At 40.1% G+C, this 19683-nt stretch overlaps 2 protein-coding genes across 2 annotated transcripts in view; both read left to right on the forward strand.

Moving 5' to 3' along the window:
• Positions 1 to 11606, forward strand: part of LOC105478459 (transmembrane 9 superfamily member 3) — a 72282-nt gene extending 60676 nt beyond the window's left edge. Inside the window, exons 12-15 of the mRNA XM_011735796.3 lie at positions 1234 to 1380; positions 1916 to 1999; positions 2123 to 2199; positions 7392 to 11606. Of these exons, the coding sequence (XP_011734098.1) occupies positions 1234 to 1380; positions 1916 to 1999; positions 2123 to 2199; positions 7392 to 7459 (376 nt within the window). The 3' untranslated portion in view covers positions 7460 to 11606. The remainder of the gene's footprint in view (positions 1 to 1233; positions 1381 to 1915; positions 2000 to 2122; positions 2200 to 7391) is intronic.
• Positions 11607 to 11717: 111 nt separating this feature from the next.
• LOC105478457 (tolloid like 2) overlaps positions 11718 to 19683 on the forward strand; it is a 152320-nt gene continuing 144354 nt past the window's right edge. Inside the window, exon 1 of the mRNA XM_011735792.3 lies at positions 11718 to 16255. Coding sequence (XP_011734094.1) covers positions 16081 to 16255 — 175 coding nt within the window. The 5' untranslated portion in view covers positions 11718 to 16080. The remainder of the gene's footprint in view (positions 16256 to 19683) is intronic.

Raw genomic sequence — 19683 nt, forward strand, 5'->3', positions numbered from 1 at the left:
TGCCCAGCTAATTTTGTATTTTTAGTAGAGACAGGATTTTACCATGTTGATCAAGCTGGTCTCAAACTCCCAACCTCAGGTGATCCATCTGCCTCAGCCTCCCAAAGTGCTAGGATTATAGGTGTGAGTCACCATGCCTGGCATACCTGGAACATTCTTCTAGCTCTCCTTACCCTCCGCATTCCTTATCTGATTCTTTTCCCCCTATAAAGCCCCATTCAGCCACAATGGGAAGATAACCCCTTATGTGCATTCATGTAGCACATATCACAGTGTATCATAGTCTTTACTGGTGTTTCCCAACTAGCTAGTAGTCTTCTTGAAGGTAGAGAGACTTTGTTGTCTACTGCTTTTCTCACTGCTTTCGTGATACATGGTAGGGGCTCTGTAAATATTTGTTGAAAGAATGAATGATGGAGAGGCTGAGGCGGATGGATCACCTGAGGTCAGGAGTTCGAGACCAGCCCGGCCAACATGATGAAACCCCGTCTCTACTAAAAATACAAAAAATTAGCTGGACGTATTGGTGTGTGCCTGTAATCCCAGCTACTCAGGAGGCTGAGGCAGGAGAATCGCTTGAACGTGGGAGGTGGAGGTTGCAGTGAGCTGAGATTGCACCACTGCACTTCAGCCTGGGCAACAAGAAAAAGAAAAGAGGCTGAAAGGCTGTATTGTAATTTAATGATGACTTGGTAATGGATTAGAGTTAAAGATCTTTTTCTTAATTAAAAATCTTAAAGCCCTTTCACTTGCTGTCCTCTGAAGACAGTGTGAATCTTCTTTAGGCTTGCTTTTCCTAATTTTACACATTATTGCTCTAACTTATTTTTCTATTTAATAGAGTATTATATTTTCTATTTAATAAAATACAAACTACATTGCTTGAATTGTGTTGTATCTACAAAACAATATGGATACAAATACGGATTTTTTAGCTATTTTCATTTGTTCTTTTCTACATTATACTTCTCTAAGCTTCTGTTTTATTCAGTTTGTGTAGAGGTGAATGCCCTACTGAATAATCTGTTTTTCAAAGATTATCCAAGAAATTTTTTGAGAGAATTCTAGTGGATTTAATTGATGAAGACATGGTAAGAGAAACTGTTGGAAGATACTTGAAAGAAAATCATTAAGTGAGAAAAAAATGAGAACTGAAATGTGAGACTTCTAGAAAGAGCAGAGTGAGCTTTAAGAATAAAGACTGGAAACCTGTGTCTTTATTGCATTACTTAGGTATTTCATCTTCACATCTTTCTGGGCATATAAGATCTATTATGTCTATGGCTTCATGATGCTGGTGCTGGTTATCCTGTGCATTGTGACTGTCTGTGTGACTATTGTGTGCACATATTTTCTACTAAATGCAGAAGATTACAGGTGGTAAGTACCTATTTGTGGAAAGAAATTTGGGGAACCATAATATTTTAAAATAAGATTTCCTTTGAAATCTATCAAGTGGAGTAAGAGCTGTATAGAAATTTTGTTACTTAAAATAACATAGGGATTTTTTTTCCAGTTATAAAAATGATACATATTTTAGAGAAAAAATAATATCAAATTTTTAATGTATTAATGGAGTTCTATGTTAGACATGTGTTTTACAAAGTGTTTGATATGAAAAGAGTTTTATGAGAAGCATTGCTCCATTCTAAACACAAGGAGACTTAGATCTGGAAAAGGAAATGGTGTATTTATGGTCACTGGTAATAGGGAATCGGACAAAATTCAAGATCGAACTTTCTAATTCTTAGATGTTCTCCTTGTTAATAAATTTAAATACCATGTCTATGCATTTGTTTTTTAAATACGTTTTAAAGGACTTTAAAGGATGTTTTATTAAATTATTTGCTTTAAAATCTTTGTTTTAGTGCCATTGATTCAAAAGAGTTATCTTCTCTCCCCCTCCCCACACCAGGCAATGGACAAGTTTTCTCTCTGCTGCATCAACTGCAATCTATGTTTACATGTATTCCTTTTACTACTATTTTTTCAAAACAAAGTAAGTGGAGACATTTTTTCACTTTTTACTTAGGAAACTAAATTTGTCCTTTAAATACTAATATTTAAGGCCTTATGTTAAAAGTAAAAATGGATATCCTATATATATTTTGTTTTATTTCAGGATGTATGGCTTATTTCAGACATCATTTTACTTTGGATATATGGCGGTATTTAGCACAGCCTTGGGGATAATGTGTGGTAAGTTCTGAAATTCTTTGAACATCATGAGTAAATCTGAGTTTCTCTGAATCAGAAAAATACAGTAAATGGAAATTAAGAAATTCTGTTGTTTGATCAGAAACACCAAAATAAACCTGAGTCTGATTTCAGTTCTTTTGACTCTTCCCCACAACATAATTTATTACCTTATTAATTTCTATTTTTATAGAAATTCTAGTAATTCTATATAGCTCAGAATTTCATACCACAGTTAGTTTTTCATTCATTTTGAGAATTGGCTTTTTCATTTTATTTATTTTTTTTAGAGACTCAGCTTCTGAACTAGCTGGGACTACAGGCACCTGCCACTGTGCCTGGTTTGAGAATTGGCATTTTTTAAAGCCTAAGTTCAATGGAAGATCATGATGTAGGCATGTTAAGGTGTTGCCTGAATGATTCCTGTTTGGAAACTTCTCAGACTATTCTTGGAGAAACCAGGAGATACCTATGAGACAGCACAGTTTACTTGTTATGATTGCATACTTGGGTATCTACAGACTGGACTTAAGTTCTGGCTGTACCATATGTATGCTTTCCACCTTGATCTAGTTCCCAAAGCTCTCTAAGTTTTTGTAAAGTGGGGATAAAACCACTATTTATGGATCTATCATAATCATCTATTAAAAGGAAGAGGTAATAGTTTTCACCATATGATAGAGTCTCTAGAATGTGTGAAATAGCAAGAAAATAAAGAACTTTAGGAAACAGTATGATAAATGGGAAAGGCATAAGTATGAGAGCCTGAAAACACTGAAATAAATGTCCATGCTGTTGCCCAGCTTTTTTTGTGGCCATGGAGGTCACATTAACCTTTCTAGGTCTCATTTTTATCAGTAAAATGGGCATATCTTTCAGAGTAGTTGTGAGGAATAGTGTCATGTGTGTAAAGCACCAAGTGTAGTGCTGGGACTGTTATTAGGTAGTAAGGATAGCCATTTACATGGTGAGGTATGGAAAGATCTGGCCTTTTGGGGTCAGTCTGTTCTGGGTGTGAATTCCCCACTTAATAGCCCTGTTACTCTGGCCAAATTATTTAACCTTTCTTCCTCAACTTTACTCATTTGCAAAATAGAAATAATACTTACCTCATAGGGCTGTAAAGAGAATTCAGTGATTAAATGTGGATAAACATCAGGTGACTGGTAGATGCTCAGTGAGGGGTACTTGCTGCTGCTATTGATGAAGCCTAGAAGTCCTTGTGCTTCCTTCTGCTCTGGAATTGTGTCTGTGTTTCTGCACAGTCTCTGTGGGATTCCACACCTTGTGTTTTCGTCTCAGAACAACTTTATGACACCAAGTCCAGGCAGAGGTACCTTAACAGAAACTCATACAAGTAACTCACTTTTTTTCGGGTTCAGTGTTACTTGATAAATGAGACTGGTCCCTTAATTACTTCGTAGAAATGATGTGTTTTACTTGATAAATGAGACTGGTCCCTTAGTTACTTTGTAGGAATGATGTAAGTCTGAGGGACTTATCACGGTGGTAACATTTCCAGAGAGTGGATACTTTTCCTCCTTTTTCTGTTATTTGCCATTGGCTGTTTATGTATATATGTGTGTATTTGATAATTCCATCTTTGGCTATATAAGATATATATATATAAGATATGATAATCTTATTAAAAGCTAGGTCTTGGTGTGACATTTATGGACACATTTGGGGTACCAAGATTGCTTTGTTTCTCCATCAAAAGAGCCTGTTCAATTCATATACACTATGTATGTGATCACATGTGTGCGCACACACAAATGAGATTGTCTGTAAAGTAGTGAAACATTCCACAAGGAAAGATCATTCTCTATGTTATAGTCACGTTTTATTTATAGCTACTGTGATAGCCATTCCCTGTGACAATTAGTAACCAACTTTGAGGGAAAGATGAGAGGGACTGAAGGTTAAAACTAGATTGTGTCATGTGGAAACATCCCTATTCTTGGGCAGTCAGAAGGTTTCTATAGTATTATTGGCCATCCTTTCTTCAGAGTATTGTTCACTGGACTCCTCTTTATTTTATCTGATTTTTCCTGATTATCACCAACATTCAGTGAGGTATAGAATCGATTCGGCAGAGGGTTAAAAAAAATTTTCTTGACTTTTTCTATAAGTGATCTTAGGAAGACCCAGAGAGGCAATGTCTTGACATTTACAAAGAAAATGTAGCTAAATTTTTTGAGTGCTTTTCCTGCTGAAATTTCATCTTGCTGCCTGAAAATCTTGGCACATTTACAGTTCCCTGCTGTTCTGGCAATGTCCCAGCATTTATTCTTTAATGGGTTTATATGCTTTCAGTGCTTCAGTTTTCAGGGGCAGGTAGGGAGAAGCTGTTTAGACTGGAAGTGATTAGAATGTCATCATAATACAAAAATTATATCCATCAATTTATGTTGCTAAAATGCTTAAGTCAGTAATTAGAACAAAAATATTTGTTGATTTTTTTAAATGTAGGAAAAAATGACTACGTTAAGGTGGGATATTATGAGCCTAGCATTTTTGTTTTGAGGAATTAAGTTTAATAGTGCACTTCTGTTATTCCTAAAATATTTACTTTTCTAGAGGGCATATTCAGTATTCTCTTTTTATGAAGTCATGCCCTTGTAAGTTTATTCTTGAGGTATTCATAAGATTAGGAAAAATGCGGCCGGGCACAGTGACTCACGCCTGTAATCCCAGCACTTTGAGGAGGCCGAGGCAGGAAGATCATGAGGGCAGGAGATGAAGACCATCCTGGCTAACACGGTGAAACCCCATCTCTACTAAAAAATATAAAAGATTAGCTAGGTGTGGTTGTGGGTGCCTGTAGTCCCAGCTACTTGGGAGCCTGAGGCAGGAGAATGGCGTGAACATGGGAGGTGGAGCTTGCATTGAGCCGAGATCGCGCCACTGCACTTCAGCCTGGGCGACAGAGCGAGACTATGTCTCCAAAAAAAAAAAAAAAAAAAAAAAAAGATTAGGAAAAATGATTCTCTAGGTTGATACTGTTTTGATTTTAAGCATATTTCTGCTCAAAGGGAACAATGTTTTGTACATCTGGAAAATTGGATTTGGTTTGGCTCTAGTATTATACCATTAAAATTTTCAATGCTAATTAAAATTTTTTACATCTTTTCATGCCGTAAGGATTCAGGTATATTTTCACAAAATTGAGTGATTTTTCTCTTACCCTGTAGAGAATTGTATTGTAACTATTTTAAAATGCATTATTAATATTTTAAAATGTAATATCGTTATTTCCTATTATAAAAGAAATGACTAGTCATTGCAAAAATAAATGCAAATAGTGTTGCTTTGTCATTTTGTGTTTTTTTTGTATTTTAATATTTAATAAAGGGAAACTTTCAAATATATACAAAAATAGGGACAATACTATATATAGTGAGTCCCCATGTCAGTGTCAGTAATTATCAACTCATGGCCTATCTTGTTTTATTTATATCCCCAATTTGTATCCCCCCTTTTATTCTGACATGAATCTTAGACCTTATGTCATTTCAACTGTAAATATTTTAGTATATGTCCCTCCCTGAAAGATAAATATAATTTCTTGATGTGATGGAATAATTCAGTTAGTGTTCAAATTTACCACACTTGTAATGACTTCTTTTTAAATATAGTTTATTTACATTGAGATCAATTAAGGTTCATGAATTGCTTGGCTAAAATGTCTCTTAAGGCTCTTTTAATCTATAGATGTTCTCTCTCTCACTTGCGATTTATTTTTAAAACTTAAAAAATTTCTGTGGAGTTTTCCACACTCTGGATTTTGCTGATTATATTGTTGAAGTGTCATTTAAAGTTTCTCCAAGTGTAGTTGGATCTGTAGGCTTGATCATACTCAAGAATACTTGTCCAAGAATGTTTAACAGGTGGTTTGTAAGCTTTTATCAGGGGAGCACATAATTTCTGGTTCTATTTCTATGTGAAGTTAGCAGCCATTGATAGTTATTGCCTAGCTCAAATAATTCATTAGTGGTTACACTAGTCTAATTCTATTGTTTCTTTTATATTTGTTAGCTGGAATACTTACATAAGGATAACCTTCCTTTCATCAACCAGTTGGTAGCCTTGGGGTATAGTTCATATATAGGAGAAACAGGAAAGATGCTTGTTTCTTGCCTTTCATTCACCAGTTTGGTGAATAAAAGTTAGTTCAAGGGTGACTAATTAGGCATTTGTTGTGCACTTGCCATTGTTAATTAATGGAAGGTTTTCTTTTAAGCTTTCAATAATATTGGGCTACCTCATATATTCCTAAGACCAATGTAGATTTTTTCTCTGACAGTTCAATAACCAAATGCATTGTTCTAAAGAGCCGTTAGTAGGTTGCTGCAAAAGTAATTGTAAAGCTGCAAATACTTGTGCACCAACCTATATTTGCAATAAAGAACCATCCAGTTCATTCATTCATTCATTCATTCATTCATTCATTCATTCAACAAATATTTACCAAGTATCTTATATGCCAGGCATTATTTTAAACACAGGAGGTAAATATTTAACAAAACAAACAAATATCCCTGATTTCTGGTGTTTTAAGCTCTAGTTGAGGCTAATTATTAAAAAACAACATTTCAAAACTTCTGACCCACTTACATCTCTCTCCTGTCAATTCCCGCAAATACATCATCCCTTCTACCAACTACACAGCTACAACTTAAACATAAAAAAGAAGCTGTCAGAAAATGCCTCTTCTCTAGAGCTTCAGCTGCTATTGGGACATGGTTCCCTGTCCTTCCTTAAGAGAATCCCCCGTCCCTTCTTACTTTTATCTATTGGATTTTGGGAAGATATATTGATTTTTGCTTTGATGAACTAGAATAATATATCTTCAAATCAAAGAAGGCATGTTTTTTCATTTAACAACCTTTCGCCATTATGAAATTATTCTTGCTTTATAAGGGATGTATTTTAATTCCGTAGTTACTGATTATACAAGAAATAATTGCTGCTTGATTACATGTGGTGCATGATGGTCAGACTCGGTGTATTATGGTATCAGGTGATTTGCAAATCAAATGATACAGTTTTAGTAAGTTCAGAGAGAATACTAAAATAAAGATACTACCTTTAAAAAAGAGTAACTTTCCAGAGCATAGAGTATTTAGTGTTTTTAAATGATGGATACTGCTCTGTATGTATTTGTTTCAAAACATCTTATTTTATCTTTGCAGGAGCGATTGGTTACATGGGAACAAGTGCCTTTGTCCGAAAAATCTATACTAATGTGAAAATTGACTAGAGACCCAAGAAAACCTGGAACTTCAGATCAATTTCTTTTTCATAGGGGTGGAACTCGCACAGCAAAAACAAACGCAAGAAGAGATTTGGGCTTTAACACACCGGGTACTTTGTGGGTCTCTCTTTTGTCGATGGCTTAAAGTAACATCTATTTCCATTGATCCTAGGTTCTTACTGACTGCTTTCTCCAACTGTTCACAGCAAATGCTTGGATTTTACGCAGTAGGCATTACTACAGTACATGGCTAATCTTCCCAAAAACTAGCTCATTAAAGATGAAATAGACCAGCTCTCTTCAGTGAAGAGGACAAATAGTTTATTTAAAGCATTTGTTCCAATAAAATAAATAGAGGGAAACTTGGATGCTAAAATTACATGAATAGGAATCTTCCTGGCACTTAAGTGTTTCTATGTTACTGAAAAATGATGTTCCAGAAAGATTACTTTTTTCCTCTTATTTTTACTGCCATTGTCGACCTATTGTGGGACATTTTTATATATTGAATCTGGGTTCTTTTTTGACTTTTTTTTTCCCCCCAATCCAACTGCATCCTTTTTTTTTTTTTAAGAGGGAATTAGAAAATATTAAATCCTGCATGTAATATATCTGCTGTCATCTTAGTTGGACCAACTTCCCATTTATTTATCTTAAAACTATACAGTTACATCTTAATTCCATCCAAAGAAGATACAGTTTGAAGATAGAGGTGTACTCTCTACAATGCAATTTACTGTACAGTTAGAAAGCAAAAGTGTTAAATGGAGAAGATACTTGTTTTTATTAAACATTTTGAGATTTAGATAAACTACATTTTAACTGAATGTCTAAAGCGATTATCATTTTTTCCCCCAAGTTAGTCTTACATCTTTTGGGTTTGAATGAAGGTTTTACATAAGAAATTGTTAAAAACAAGGGGGGTGGGTAATAAATGTATATAACATTAAATAATGTAACGTAGGTATAGATTCCCAAATGCATTTGGATGTACAAATCGACTACAGAGTACTTTTTTCTTATGATGATTGGTGTAGAAATGTGTGATTTGGGTGGCCTTTTACATCTTGCCTACCATTGCATGAAACATTGGGGTTTCCTCAAAATGTGTGTGTCATACTTCTTTTGGGAGGGGGGTTGTTTTCTTTGGTTTATTTTCTGAGACTCCTACAGGAGCCAAATTTGTAATTTAGAGACATTTAATTTTGTTAATCCTGTCTGGGACACTTAAGTAACATCTAAAGCATTATTGCTTTAGAATGTTCAAATAAAATTTCCTGACCAAATTGTTTTGTGGAAATAGATGTGTTTGCAATTTGAAAATAACTTTCTGTTCAAAAGGCAAAATTAATGCCATTTAAAAAAATACAAACTATGCTACTCTCATACAGGGGACCCATACTTTAAAATCTCCAGACTTGCTTATATCTAGATTATCCAGCACAATCATAAAGTGAATGACAAACCCTTTGAATGAAATTGTGGCACAAAATCTGTTCAGGTTGGTGTACCGTGTAAAGTGGAGATGGGGTAAAAGTGGTTAACATACTATTGGATCAGCAAATAAAAGTTACAGTTTTGTAAGAGAAGTGATTTGAATACATTTTTCTGGAACTATTCATAATATGAAGTTTCCTAGAACCACTGAGTTTCTAGTTTAATAGTTTGCTATGCAAATGACCACCTAAAACAATACTGTATATTGGTATTTTTAGAAAGACTCAAAACACCTCTGTATTTAAACCTTAATATGAAAATCATGTGATTAATAGTTACACAAGATGTTTTCATTTCAAAATATGCATCTATATATTGATGGACTCCACATCCTATATTGTGACATGTAAGTCCTTTAAAAGGTGAAAAGTACAATTTCTTACCTCTTAAGTATGATTGATACGATCCAACATATTTGATTAGAAGCTGTAGGTAAATCTGCTCTTCTTAGGCCAAAATGATATATTAAATGTAATTTATTGGTACTTCCATTTTCTCTTCCTTCTTACTTGCCTTTAAGATCTTCTAAAAAAGAAACTAAAAGTTAATATTTAGTTGTTTATATTATGTAACCTTTTAACTATATATAAAATACTTTTTTAGTTTCTTTCTCACCACTTTTATTCAAAAGTACTTTTAACATACCAGTACGTAGTCTGTCTGATGGGAGTATAAATTGGACAGTAAGCTTTTGTCTTAATAAAATGAAATTTGTTTCTCATGATATGAATCTTACAGGTAAGATGTAGGGTTTATTGAAAATGTGTGGGTTAAATACTTTCAGGTACACCAATTCTTTCTACTAAATTGAGCTTTATTTGAAGTTCTTTGGAATCTGTGGTGAAAAATAATTTTCTAATTTCCAAATACATTAAGAGCATTACAATGAATATTAATCACCTTTAAAGTCTTTTAGAAAAGGGCTTGTATTGGTTTTTGGCTGCATAGAGGGGCTGAATGTGTGTGTGTGTGTGTGTGTCTTGTTCTTACAGAAGATGTAATTCACAAATAGTTTAGCTCCCTAGCGCTAAGTTGCAGAATAGAAAATAGAACATTATTTAAGTTAATTGAAGGGTGAGATTTTCATACCCCCACTAATGCTGTGCATCTGTCTTTCGTTTGTTAACATTATTTGCTTAATTTCTTTCAACTGACACTTTGAATAATACTATCAAAAACTAAGGCTAGACATTCCCCGTGTATCTTTAAGCATGCTTCTCCTGAAATTTAACTACATTAGTAGTTGACATTTGTATACATATATCCTAATACAAGAGTAGGATAAGGTGGAAATGTACTGGCCTGAGGGATGGTGAAGCATTCTTTTAGTATTTTTTATCCTGTTGGGCTCCTAGATTGTACTGGGGTTGCCCATAAATCAAACCCCATACTCTCAGAATTCATTATATTGTGGTAATATCCGAACCTAGTGAATGGTACGATTGGGTGTTTTCCATTGAGAGTGGATGGACCTCTTTATAAAGTTGGTTGCTGCAAAATCCATTTCTTCCAAAAGCCACTTTATTTAGGGTTTATTCACAAATCTTAACTATTTTGATATAGTGTTTGTTTTCTAATGTTTATTAACCACCTTATACCAAATGTCTTGCAAAGAAATGTTATTAAAACCTTGAATTTTTTACAAATGTGAAAAACAAGTGTATTAATGTATTTGTTCAGGAAAAGCTACATACCGAAGGGCTTTTGTATATGAATTCTGTGGTAGGGAGACCCATTTGTAATCTATATGGCAGTTCCATCTAGGTTTTAAGTTTAGATTTCACCATGTCTTAGTGCTTCATTCTATTGGTTTACTGGAACATGTAATAAATAGGAGTAGTGATGTATTAAAACACAAGTATTCATTAATGTTTTATATCTTCACTAAAATTCTATAATTATGAAACTGTTTCATCAAGGTGTTATATTTCAATCAGAGAAGTGAACATTTATGAAGATTATTTGGAAGTGTGTACAGAAATAAACTAGACTTACAAGTAGGCCAGATCAGAAAGTTAACATATGAACCTGCAGAGATCTTGTAAGACTTAAATTCAGTGTGAGGAACAACTCTGGTTCTCTCCTATGAGGATTTCCTAAAAGCCATCTGATTTGGCATTCTTACTGGAGCTGTAGACAGAAATCTACAAAGACAAAAGTGAACAAAATTAAGTTACTATTCCACTGTTAGGAATGGAAATAAACTTGTGAAGTCTGTTTATTTTGAAGTATTGGTGAACTAGGCGCTTGCTAATTGATAACTGCAGCATAGTTTGTGTTTACTCCAGTTCATCAACTTGGGTCATTTGAAAGATACAAGAGCTTAAGGCAAGGAAGAAATAACATGGAATTCTATTTCAAGGACAACAGAACATTCTTGGAAAAGCAGCTCCAGTTGGCTTTTCAACTGTATCAAACTTGAATTTGTAAGTCCCCACAGAGCATGGACAGTCGGTGCAGAGTTCCAAGGAAACAATTATTGCCAATGATCACTTCCATTTTGTATACACTCTTTGGTTCATATAGGCCATATTCCAACTGGCTTTTTAGTAATAGAAGTCCAGTATATAATGTATCAAATACAATTGAGGTTCTAACCTAGTGTGTTAATTTATCTGAATTTGGATTTTTTAAAAGTAATAAAAGGTTAAATGTACTTCCCTTGGATTCCTTATTTCTTTCCTTTTTCAAACATGAACGAAGCATAAGGGATAACCCATTATTGACAGGCAAATGAAGAACTTAATTATAGTTGTCCACAATTAAATAAAGCAGGGGTCTGCAGACTTTCTGTGAAGGTCTAGATAGTAAATACTTCAGACTTTGAGGGCCATCCAGTCTCTGTTGAAACTATCATTGTAGCACCAAAGCAGCCATGGTAGGCTATATAAACTAATGAGCATGGCTGTGTTCCAGTATAACTTCACAAAAACAGCCCGCAGGCCATAGTCCGCTAACCCCTAGAATGATGTATTTAAAAAGGTTTAAATTTATATTTTGAAAAAGGACTTTAATGTACCGTAAAGTTTAGAGAATGGTCCAATGAGTAAGATTGTCTGTCTTAGGAATGATTTTTCTTTTATTGCCATTCTTTTGACTTTTTTGGATACCTATTTTGTATACTCAGACTTTACCATCTATTTGCCTGCCATCCTCTGATTGATGATACTTTGCATTTGTTTAGCATTTACTACTTTTTCAAAGCAGTTTCACATGTTCCCTCACAACCATCCTGTGAAGCTGGTAGAGTAAATAGCCGTGTTTTGTGGATAAACCAGAGCAGCTAAAGGTGCTCCTATGTTTAGCCCAGAAGTAATCAAGATTCAGGGCCCTGTTGTCTTGACTACTGTAACTGTAAAATGGGAGTGTCACCCTCTGTAGCCTGGGAGGCAGATAATATATGCAGAAGTTGCGTTGAAAATCAGTGTTCTATACAAATGGAAGAGATTATTTTTATTGTGCCACATTGAAATCAGTGGTTAATTTCTCCGTGTGTATTTGTACGTTTTGTTTTTCCGTTTCTGACTAGTTTTTAAAAATCCTGACCAACCTCCTTGGTTCTTCTAATTTTATTAGCTGCCTCGGTCAACACCTGTACTTGGCAATTCCCATTAGCCAAATGGTACAAATTTGGATTACTTTTTATTTCTTTAATGAACACTTTTTGTCTGGTTGGAAAACTAAGGACAGAAGGGACTCTTATGCAACCAGCTTCTTGATTTCAAGTGAACTATTTTTGTGAAACTGTTACTGTGCAATGTAACAGAAAGGGGGGGGAATAAGCCTAATTGGGACATGTGGAATCAGTGTAGTTTACAAATGTATTTTAAATTACTTGATTATTTAAAATGATTTTCAAAGTTTGCATGATTACTTTCACAGCCATTTCAAAGGGAAAAAATGCAGGAGATGGTTGCAGGGGAAAATTGATATAAGTGGGGCTGGCCAATGTTATGGTTATTCTTATTGTCTCAGTCTAAGCCACTAGGATTACAGGACTTCATCTTGAAGGTCAGTGAAGAAAAGGGAGAGTCTAGAGAGTGAGACGTGGAAGGTGATTCTAAGCTGAAGTTGGTCAGAGAGGTCTGCTGCAATTATAGACCAGAAAGGTAGGGCAGTCCTGGGTAGGTAAGTGTCACAGATAGGGTAGCTGCGATGCTGGCATGAGGATGTGGGATATGTGGTTATCAAGGTGTCCCAGGCAGACATGGAGGGTGTGAAGCATTGAGGCCATGTTAGGATGACTGCAGGGTGTTTAATGCCAGAAAACTGGAATGTGGGAGTTGTAAGGAGCCAAGACTGGAAAGGTAAAAGGAAGGCTTGGTGGTGGATGGAGGACCTCGTATGCCACCCTGAGGAGCTTGGATAAAGGTTTTGGAGAGCCAGGAAGGGTTTTAAGCAGCTGCTAAATTACATTCTCCAAAAAACTCAGTATCTTCTCAGTGGTCAGCAATGTAAATGAAGGAATGAGCTGGCATGATGAGACTGCCCTCTATTTTGGAGGTTCTGCTGCCTGCACTGGAACAAATTATCATGTATAGTGGCCTGGAAAGGCAAAATGAGAAAGTGGCCCAGGTGGATAAAACTCAGTAGATTTGAAGGGGCAAGGAACCCAGTTACTTTGGGCAGAGGGGTATAGATGGAATGAGTTGGGTGGGAGATGGACATCTGAGAGGAGAAAAACACTTGTTCAGGTTCACAGATGACCCAAAGATACGGCAGAGGAAACCCTGAAGTAATTAGGAACGTAATAATGGAGCTAAGTTGAGCAGTTTTATGTCATAAAGCCTGTTATTCTAAATCTACCTCCAGTTTTTTCTTGGTTTTTAAATTAAAAAATACATTAAAAAAAATCATCTAACCCATATTACAGTTTAGCTTGTATAGTTCTATCTTACGGTGTCCCTTTTCAATCATTCCTTTCTAATCTTTCCAGTGAACCAAATATTTTGTTGCCATTTATTGGTTGATAGCCAAAGTAGCAACTAAACTGGCCTTCTACTTTAATAACATAAAACTGCAGCTTGCTCATTCTTCGACACCACTTTCTTCAAAATATTTGGACAAAGGGTGTTGGTGAGAAGACCTGGCCACTACTCACCAGGTGGGAATTGGAGGTCATAAAAGCTCACAACCTCTTTGCACAAGAGGTGGCCTCTCATGTCTATTTTCCAGAGGAATTCCCTTCTAATGAGGAAGCCAGTTGGTGGTTTGCCTAGTGCCATCTGGAGACCTGGAAGTGTCACAGAAGTTTGTTAGGCCTTTTAGATGTTGACTCTTTGGACTTGTCTACCCAAAGGTGGTGACCTTCATAGGGGTGAATGCAGAGAGCTATGGCGTTGGGTTTGACTCCTGGTATTCAGGCAGAAATGCATGCCATTCGACCTCCTCCCACTCCTTTGCCTATGCAGTGGCCACTTGGCCTTCTCTGCCATTTGGTGGCATTTATCCCCTTCAGATTCCTTCCTCCCACCTGCCAGTTTCTAACCAGATCTTGCCCTGTCTGGCTCCATTCTGTATGTTATGTGCCCATTTGATGAAAACAGCATGAGGCAGGGTCAACATTGCATTTCTAAGAACGAGGACAAAATATGAGTAGCATCCTTCCAGTAGTTAACTTTTAACCCTTTACTTGTGTGAAGGACTTGTTATCCTAGTTGATAGATGAGAAGACAGATGACCATAAGTGCAAGAAATTCAGAGTTTGATGTGAAGCCCAGCTCTGGGCTCCCTGTTGACTATTTTGTCATTGATGTATGTGAAACCATGTGGAAATCCAAAAGGAAAGTTGTCCATTTTTCTGCTTGCAGTTTAAATTGGAAAAAGTTTCTACTGGGCATGATGCAAAACATGTCTACACATACACATTTGTGTGTTATACTTGACAAGGCCATTTTACTTGTGTAAAAAGATCTTTGAAAAGCCTCACAGTAATACTTTTTATATCTCTAAATCAAACTGGCTCAGTTCTGACAATTTTTACATTTAAGGTACAAAATAGAAGTGGGTTTCAAATATCTCTTGATTAGTCTCCTAAATTATTTGGGCATATGTTTTTAATTGGCAAAAAAAAAAAAAGACTTCAGAAATTGGTCATTTTTATTCCATCAAGTGAACAGTGAGTGGTTAATTTAATAAAAACATGTCTGTAATTTAACACAAATAGCACATACAGCTGTTCATTTGTGTCTTTTTGACTGTATGAAGCATCTTAGACTGTTTTACTGAAAGATAGGATCACCGAGAGGGGAAATCTGTGGACTTAAATCTTTCTTCCTATCTATCGCCAGTCTCTAGGTTAGGTTAGGTGGGTGCCGCCAGCAAGCGCCCTTCATGGCTGGACTGGGGAATATGGAGAGAGCTGAGAGAATCGAAATCCTCGATTTTTTTTTCTTTGCTGAAAGGGACCTCAGAGACATTCACTCATCCCTGCAGAGAAGCAGCTGCCCGAATGCACATAGCCCGTTGGTAGTGACATGAATCGTGTACACAGGGCTCCTGGTCCAGCGCTCGGAGTTCTAACCACTGTTGCTGCCTCTGGCCACGTGTGCATCGGGGAGTTGTAAAGTGAGTTATGGAAATAAAACAAGGCGGGAAGCCCAGCTTCGATCTTCATGAAGAAACAGCATTTTTGGGAGCCAGAGGCCGAGGTGGCGCCCTGGGCAGGCGCCTTCGGCTGGGTGGGCGCGGAGCTGGCCCCCGGCCCTTGGCTTCAGCATCTTCACCTCGCTCGCCTTCCTCCGAAGTTGCGGAGGTGCCGGGAAGAGGAGGGGCCTCGCCTCGGGCGCCCGAGTGATTGGCTGCCCAGGGCCCCTGGCGAAGGCTGTGTCGTCCAGCCCTGGTGGAGAGGGGCGGAGCGGCCACTGCTCCAACCACCGCCGCCACTGCCACAGTCGCAACCGCCGCAGCCTCGGCCGCCGGGCAAGTAGCTCCGAGCGGCTGCTTCCCGGTTGCCTCGACGAAGACAGGGGGCGCCGCGCTCCACTTGCTCCGCGCCCAAGCCATGCCCGGCAGCCCTGTGTAACCACAGAGTCCCGGCCGCAGCCGACCGACCTAGTGTGCACCGTCTTTCGGCCGAGCTGAGCTTTCGTGCACGCAACTCCCTCTGCCCCCGCCGGCCCCGCGCCACCATGCCCCGGGCAACTGCACTTGGGGCCCTAGTGTCACTGCTGCTGCTGCTGCCGCTGCCTCGCGGCGACGGGGGACTCGGGGAGCGCCCGGACGCCACCGCAGACTACTCGGTGCTGGACGGCGAGGAGGGCACGGAGCAGCAGCTGGAGCATTACCACGACCCTTGCAAAGCCGGTAGGTGCCGCCGCCGCCGCCGGGGAAGTCCCGCAGAAGTTTGCCTTTGAAATGCAAATGAGGTGGTGGGCAAGCCTGCGCTACCGTGTGTGAGGCGGGTCTCCTCTCCCCTCCCCTGAGATCCCTGGCTCCCCGGGAAGACAATGCCTGCGAGGAATTGCTTAAAAACCACTCCAAGGCTGGGACGTCCCGGCCCCAGGTTTGCGGTGCGCACCGGGGGGTCGGCAGGCGGCGCGTTCCCAAAGCTAATCAGGGCGGGTGCCCGAGGCCGAGAGGGCGCTCAGGGGCCAGGGCGGGTGCCAGGGCCGCCTGGCAGGGAGTGGGCAGCACTGGCCACCGCCGGACACTCCGGGCCGTAGCAGAAGAGCCGGGCTGGGCGCGGCGCTCCCAGGCTCAGATGGAGTTCCTGGCTCCGATTTCACAGCATTTGTAAGTTTCGCACAAAGTTTCCTAAGATCAGTGGTTACTCTTGTGAAGAGATTTTAAAAAGAAAAGCGTCACAGCGGGCAAAAGGAAAGGGGTCGCCGAGGAAGTATGAGCAAAACTTCCCTGTAGCGGTCCCGGCCTGAGGGTCGCCCTGGGCGGGTGGAGATGGAAGCCGGCAGGTGCTCTAATCCCGCCAGGAAGCGGCGCCCGGGACTTACGGGCCTTTCGGGCGCAGTCGCCGCCCGGGTGCTGCAGCTCCCGCTTCCCCAGGGCCACCGACTGGCTCGTGAGTCCCGAGGGGAGCGGCTTCCGAGCTGGAGTCGTTGAAGCCTTAGCCTCCGAAGGGCCCCGAGCGTATGTTCCAGCAAGCTGATGAGTGTGGGGCAGTTGCAGCACTGACAGAGGGGTGCTCACGCTCCCAGGGAGAGGCTGGGCTCAGAGGCTCGCACAGACGCTCCTGGCCCATGGCCAGTGGCCCGCGGGTAGTGGTGTTTATCTTTGGCTTTGTGCGGCCCTGTTTCCCTTGGCGGTCGGCAGAGAAGAATGGGGAGGGAAGAGTGCGACCTCCACCCTCGGAGGGGCAGGTGCTCCTTCCCGGGGCTGTGGCTGGCCAGGTCTATGTCGGGCCTGTGGGCCGGTGATCGCCCCTTCAAGCCCTGGAAACCTCTATCAGTTCCAGGTTCCTCATCTCTAAACTGGTGGCAGTAATTATAGGAGGACTCAGGTGATTTATGGGAAAATTCTCTGCAAGTGAAATGATGGCATTGTCGTTATTTTTTATTGTTACTATCACTGCAGTGGCTCGGGTCTAGGCTGGGGGTTGGGAGAGTCAGGACTGGGTAAAGTCTGGGGAAGACCAGGTTACTAGGAGGCAGGAGGAGTTTGTGAGACTTGAGAATCTTGTGAAGGTTTAAGATCAAACTAGTCTTGAGGGGCCTGATCTTAGTAAGGGAAGTTTCCTGCAGAATATCCACCTACTGCTGTACCTCATGGGGCTTCTGAGTTAGGAAGGTGGGCAGAGGAGTTGGTTCCTGGACAACTGGAGAAAACCTCAGCAGGTAGCATGCCTGGCCCAGGTACCATGAGTTCCTCATGGGACCTAATTCAAGGCCAGGGAGAAGAGGCTCCAGAGCACTGGTGGAATGGCAGCCTGGCCTGAAAAGAGGGCCACTGAAGCTGGGAAAATAGATGCGGGATAAAGGGAGTGGCTGGACCATGGCCCACACTTGTCAGACGCTAGACCCTGCTGGGTGTGAGCTGGGGCCTCTGGGAAGCAGTGTGGGCAGCTGGAGTGGGGAAGTGATTGATTTGCTCAGGCATGTATTGTGCATCTCCAGTATGCTGGATGCTGGTCTGGGCACTGTGAATCCAGATGTGAAAGAGACATCCCAGCTCCTGGTCTCAGCCTTGGAGGATAACCCTGAGGCAGGCTTGCCTGTTACAGCCTCATTTTCCCCAGTAATTTTAGAGAAAATACAAGATAACCAGGGGCATGCATATTCTGTGATTCTTCACAGACAGGGTGGGATGTGCAGGTAGGGCTGGAAGGCAGAGAATCTGGCCAGTGTAGCTTCAGCCAACTTCAGGCACCCTCCTCAGACTCCTTGAAATCTCCCAACCCATTGGCCTCTCCCTGGGCTACATTGATGCTAAGAGTGGCCAGAAGAGGGCGATAATAAGGACAATCTGGGGGAAAAGGTAACACCTCAGTCAGCCCATCCTCTCCGAAGTTGCCTGACCTGGAGAACAGCTAGGTCTGGAAGGCCAGCAAGCAGTTCATCAGTGTGCTGAAGTTTCAGAGAAAGGACTTGCCTCTTGGCTAGGGGGACACTGCACTTCTTGGTTGCATATTTAACGCAAACCTTTAGGGGCAGCCTCCCATTCTATCTCAGTGAAATCCTAACTCCCTGACTCTTCTGGCCAGAAGCTCTCCTTTTAGGACCTGCCTCAGGGCTGCAAAACTAAAACACCTCCCACTCTCCCTTCTTGGTGTGGGTCTCCATCCTACTGTGGACTCAGAATGCAGAGGGGAGGATCTTGAATCTGTTCCTGACTTCTCAGGAACTGTGTTACCTGGACGATTCCCCTCCTCTCTGGGCCCCAGTTCCTTACCTGCAGAATGAAAATGTCTGCCTTGTTAGAATTGCAAAGTGACATGTCCAGAGAGCTTGTGCTCTTGGTCCACATCAACCGTCTTGCTGTGGGCCTACTTCATACCTTGCAGGCACTTCAGTGTGAGCCCGCTGGCTGCTTCCTATCCAGTGTTCTATGAGTCTTTGGTTCTAGCCCAACCTCTCAGAAGCTGAACAAACTGGTAATTTTGCCATTTCTAATTTTATCATTTCACTACTTTTGCAATTTTTAATACCATTTTTACCATTTACTCTGCCACTTACAAGCTATGTATCCTTGGGTAAATCACTTCATTTCTCTGGGCATTAGCTTCCTCATTTGTAAATGGGGATGATTCCTGATAAAGTACTTAGAACAGTGGTGAAATACAGTTAGATACTTTTTATAAACAGATTTTCTAGAAACTGATGGAAACAATATATTCATGCTGACCTTAAGGCAGATTTTAAGCTGGAAAATTTAAATTTACTAATAGACAATCTATTTGATGCTGTAAAAGGGATGACTTTTAAATCACATGACTGGGGAGTGGGAGTTAGTCTATGAAGCCCTGCTGGCCTGGGGCTGGTGAGGGGCCTGGGGCTTCGGGGGGATATTCTCTGCCTGGTCATCCATAGCTCTGCCAATTGTTTTTCTTCTGATACTGTTAATAGAGCTAAGGGTTCAACTGGCAGTAAATCACAAGGCATTCTTCCAACCACCATGCCTCTGAGAGCAAAGCTTGGGAGGACTGTTCCTGCCTGCCTGCCCTCACCCACAAGTTTTAAGCTGATTTCAAGTCAGAAGGCCTAGGTTCTTATCTTGACCCTGCCTCCCATACTCACTGTGTGGCCTTGAGCAAGTCATTTTTACCTTTCCATGTCTCAGTC

This window comes from Macaca nemestrina, chromosome 9, assembly GCF_043159975.1.
Source record: "Macaca nemestrina isolate mMacNem1 chromosome 9, mMacNem.hap1, whole genome shotgun sequence".
NCBI classification, from domain to species: Eukaryota; Metazoa; Chordata; class Mammalia; order Primates; family Cercopithecidae; genus Macaca; species Macaca nemestrina.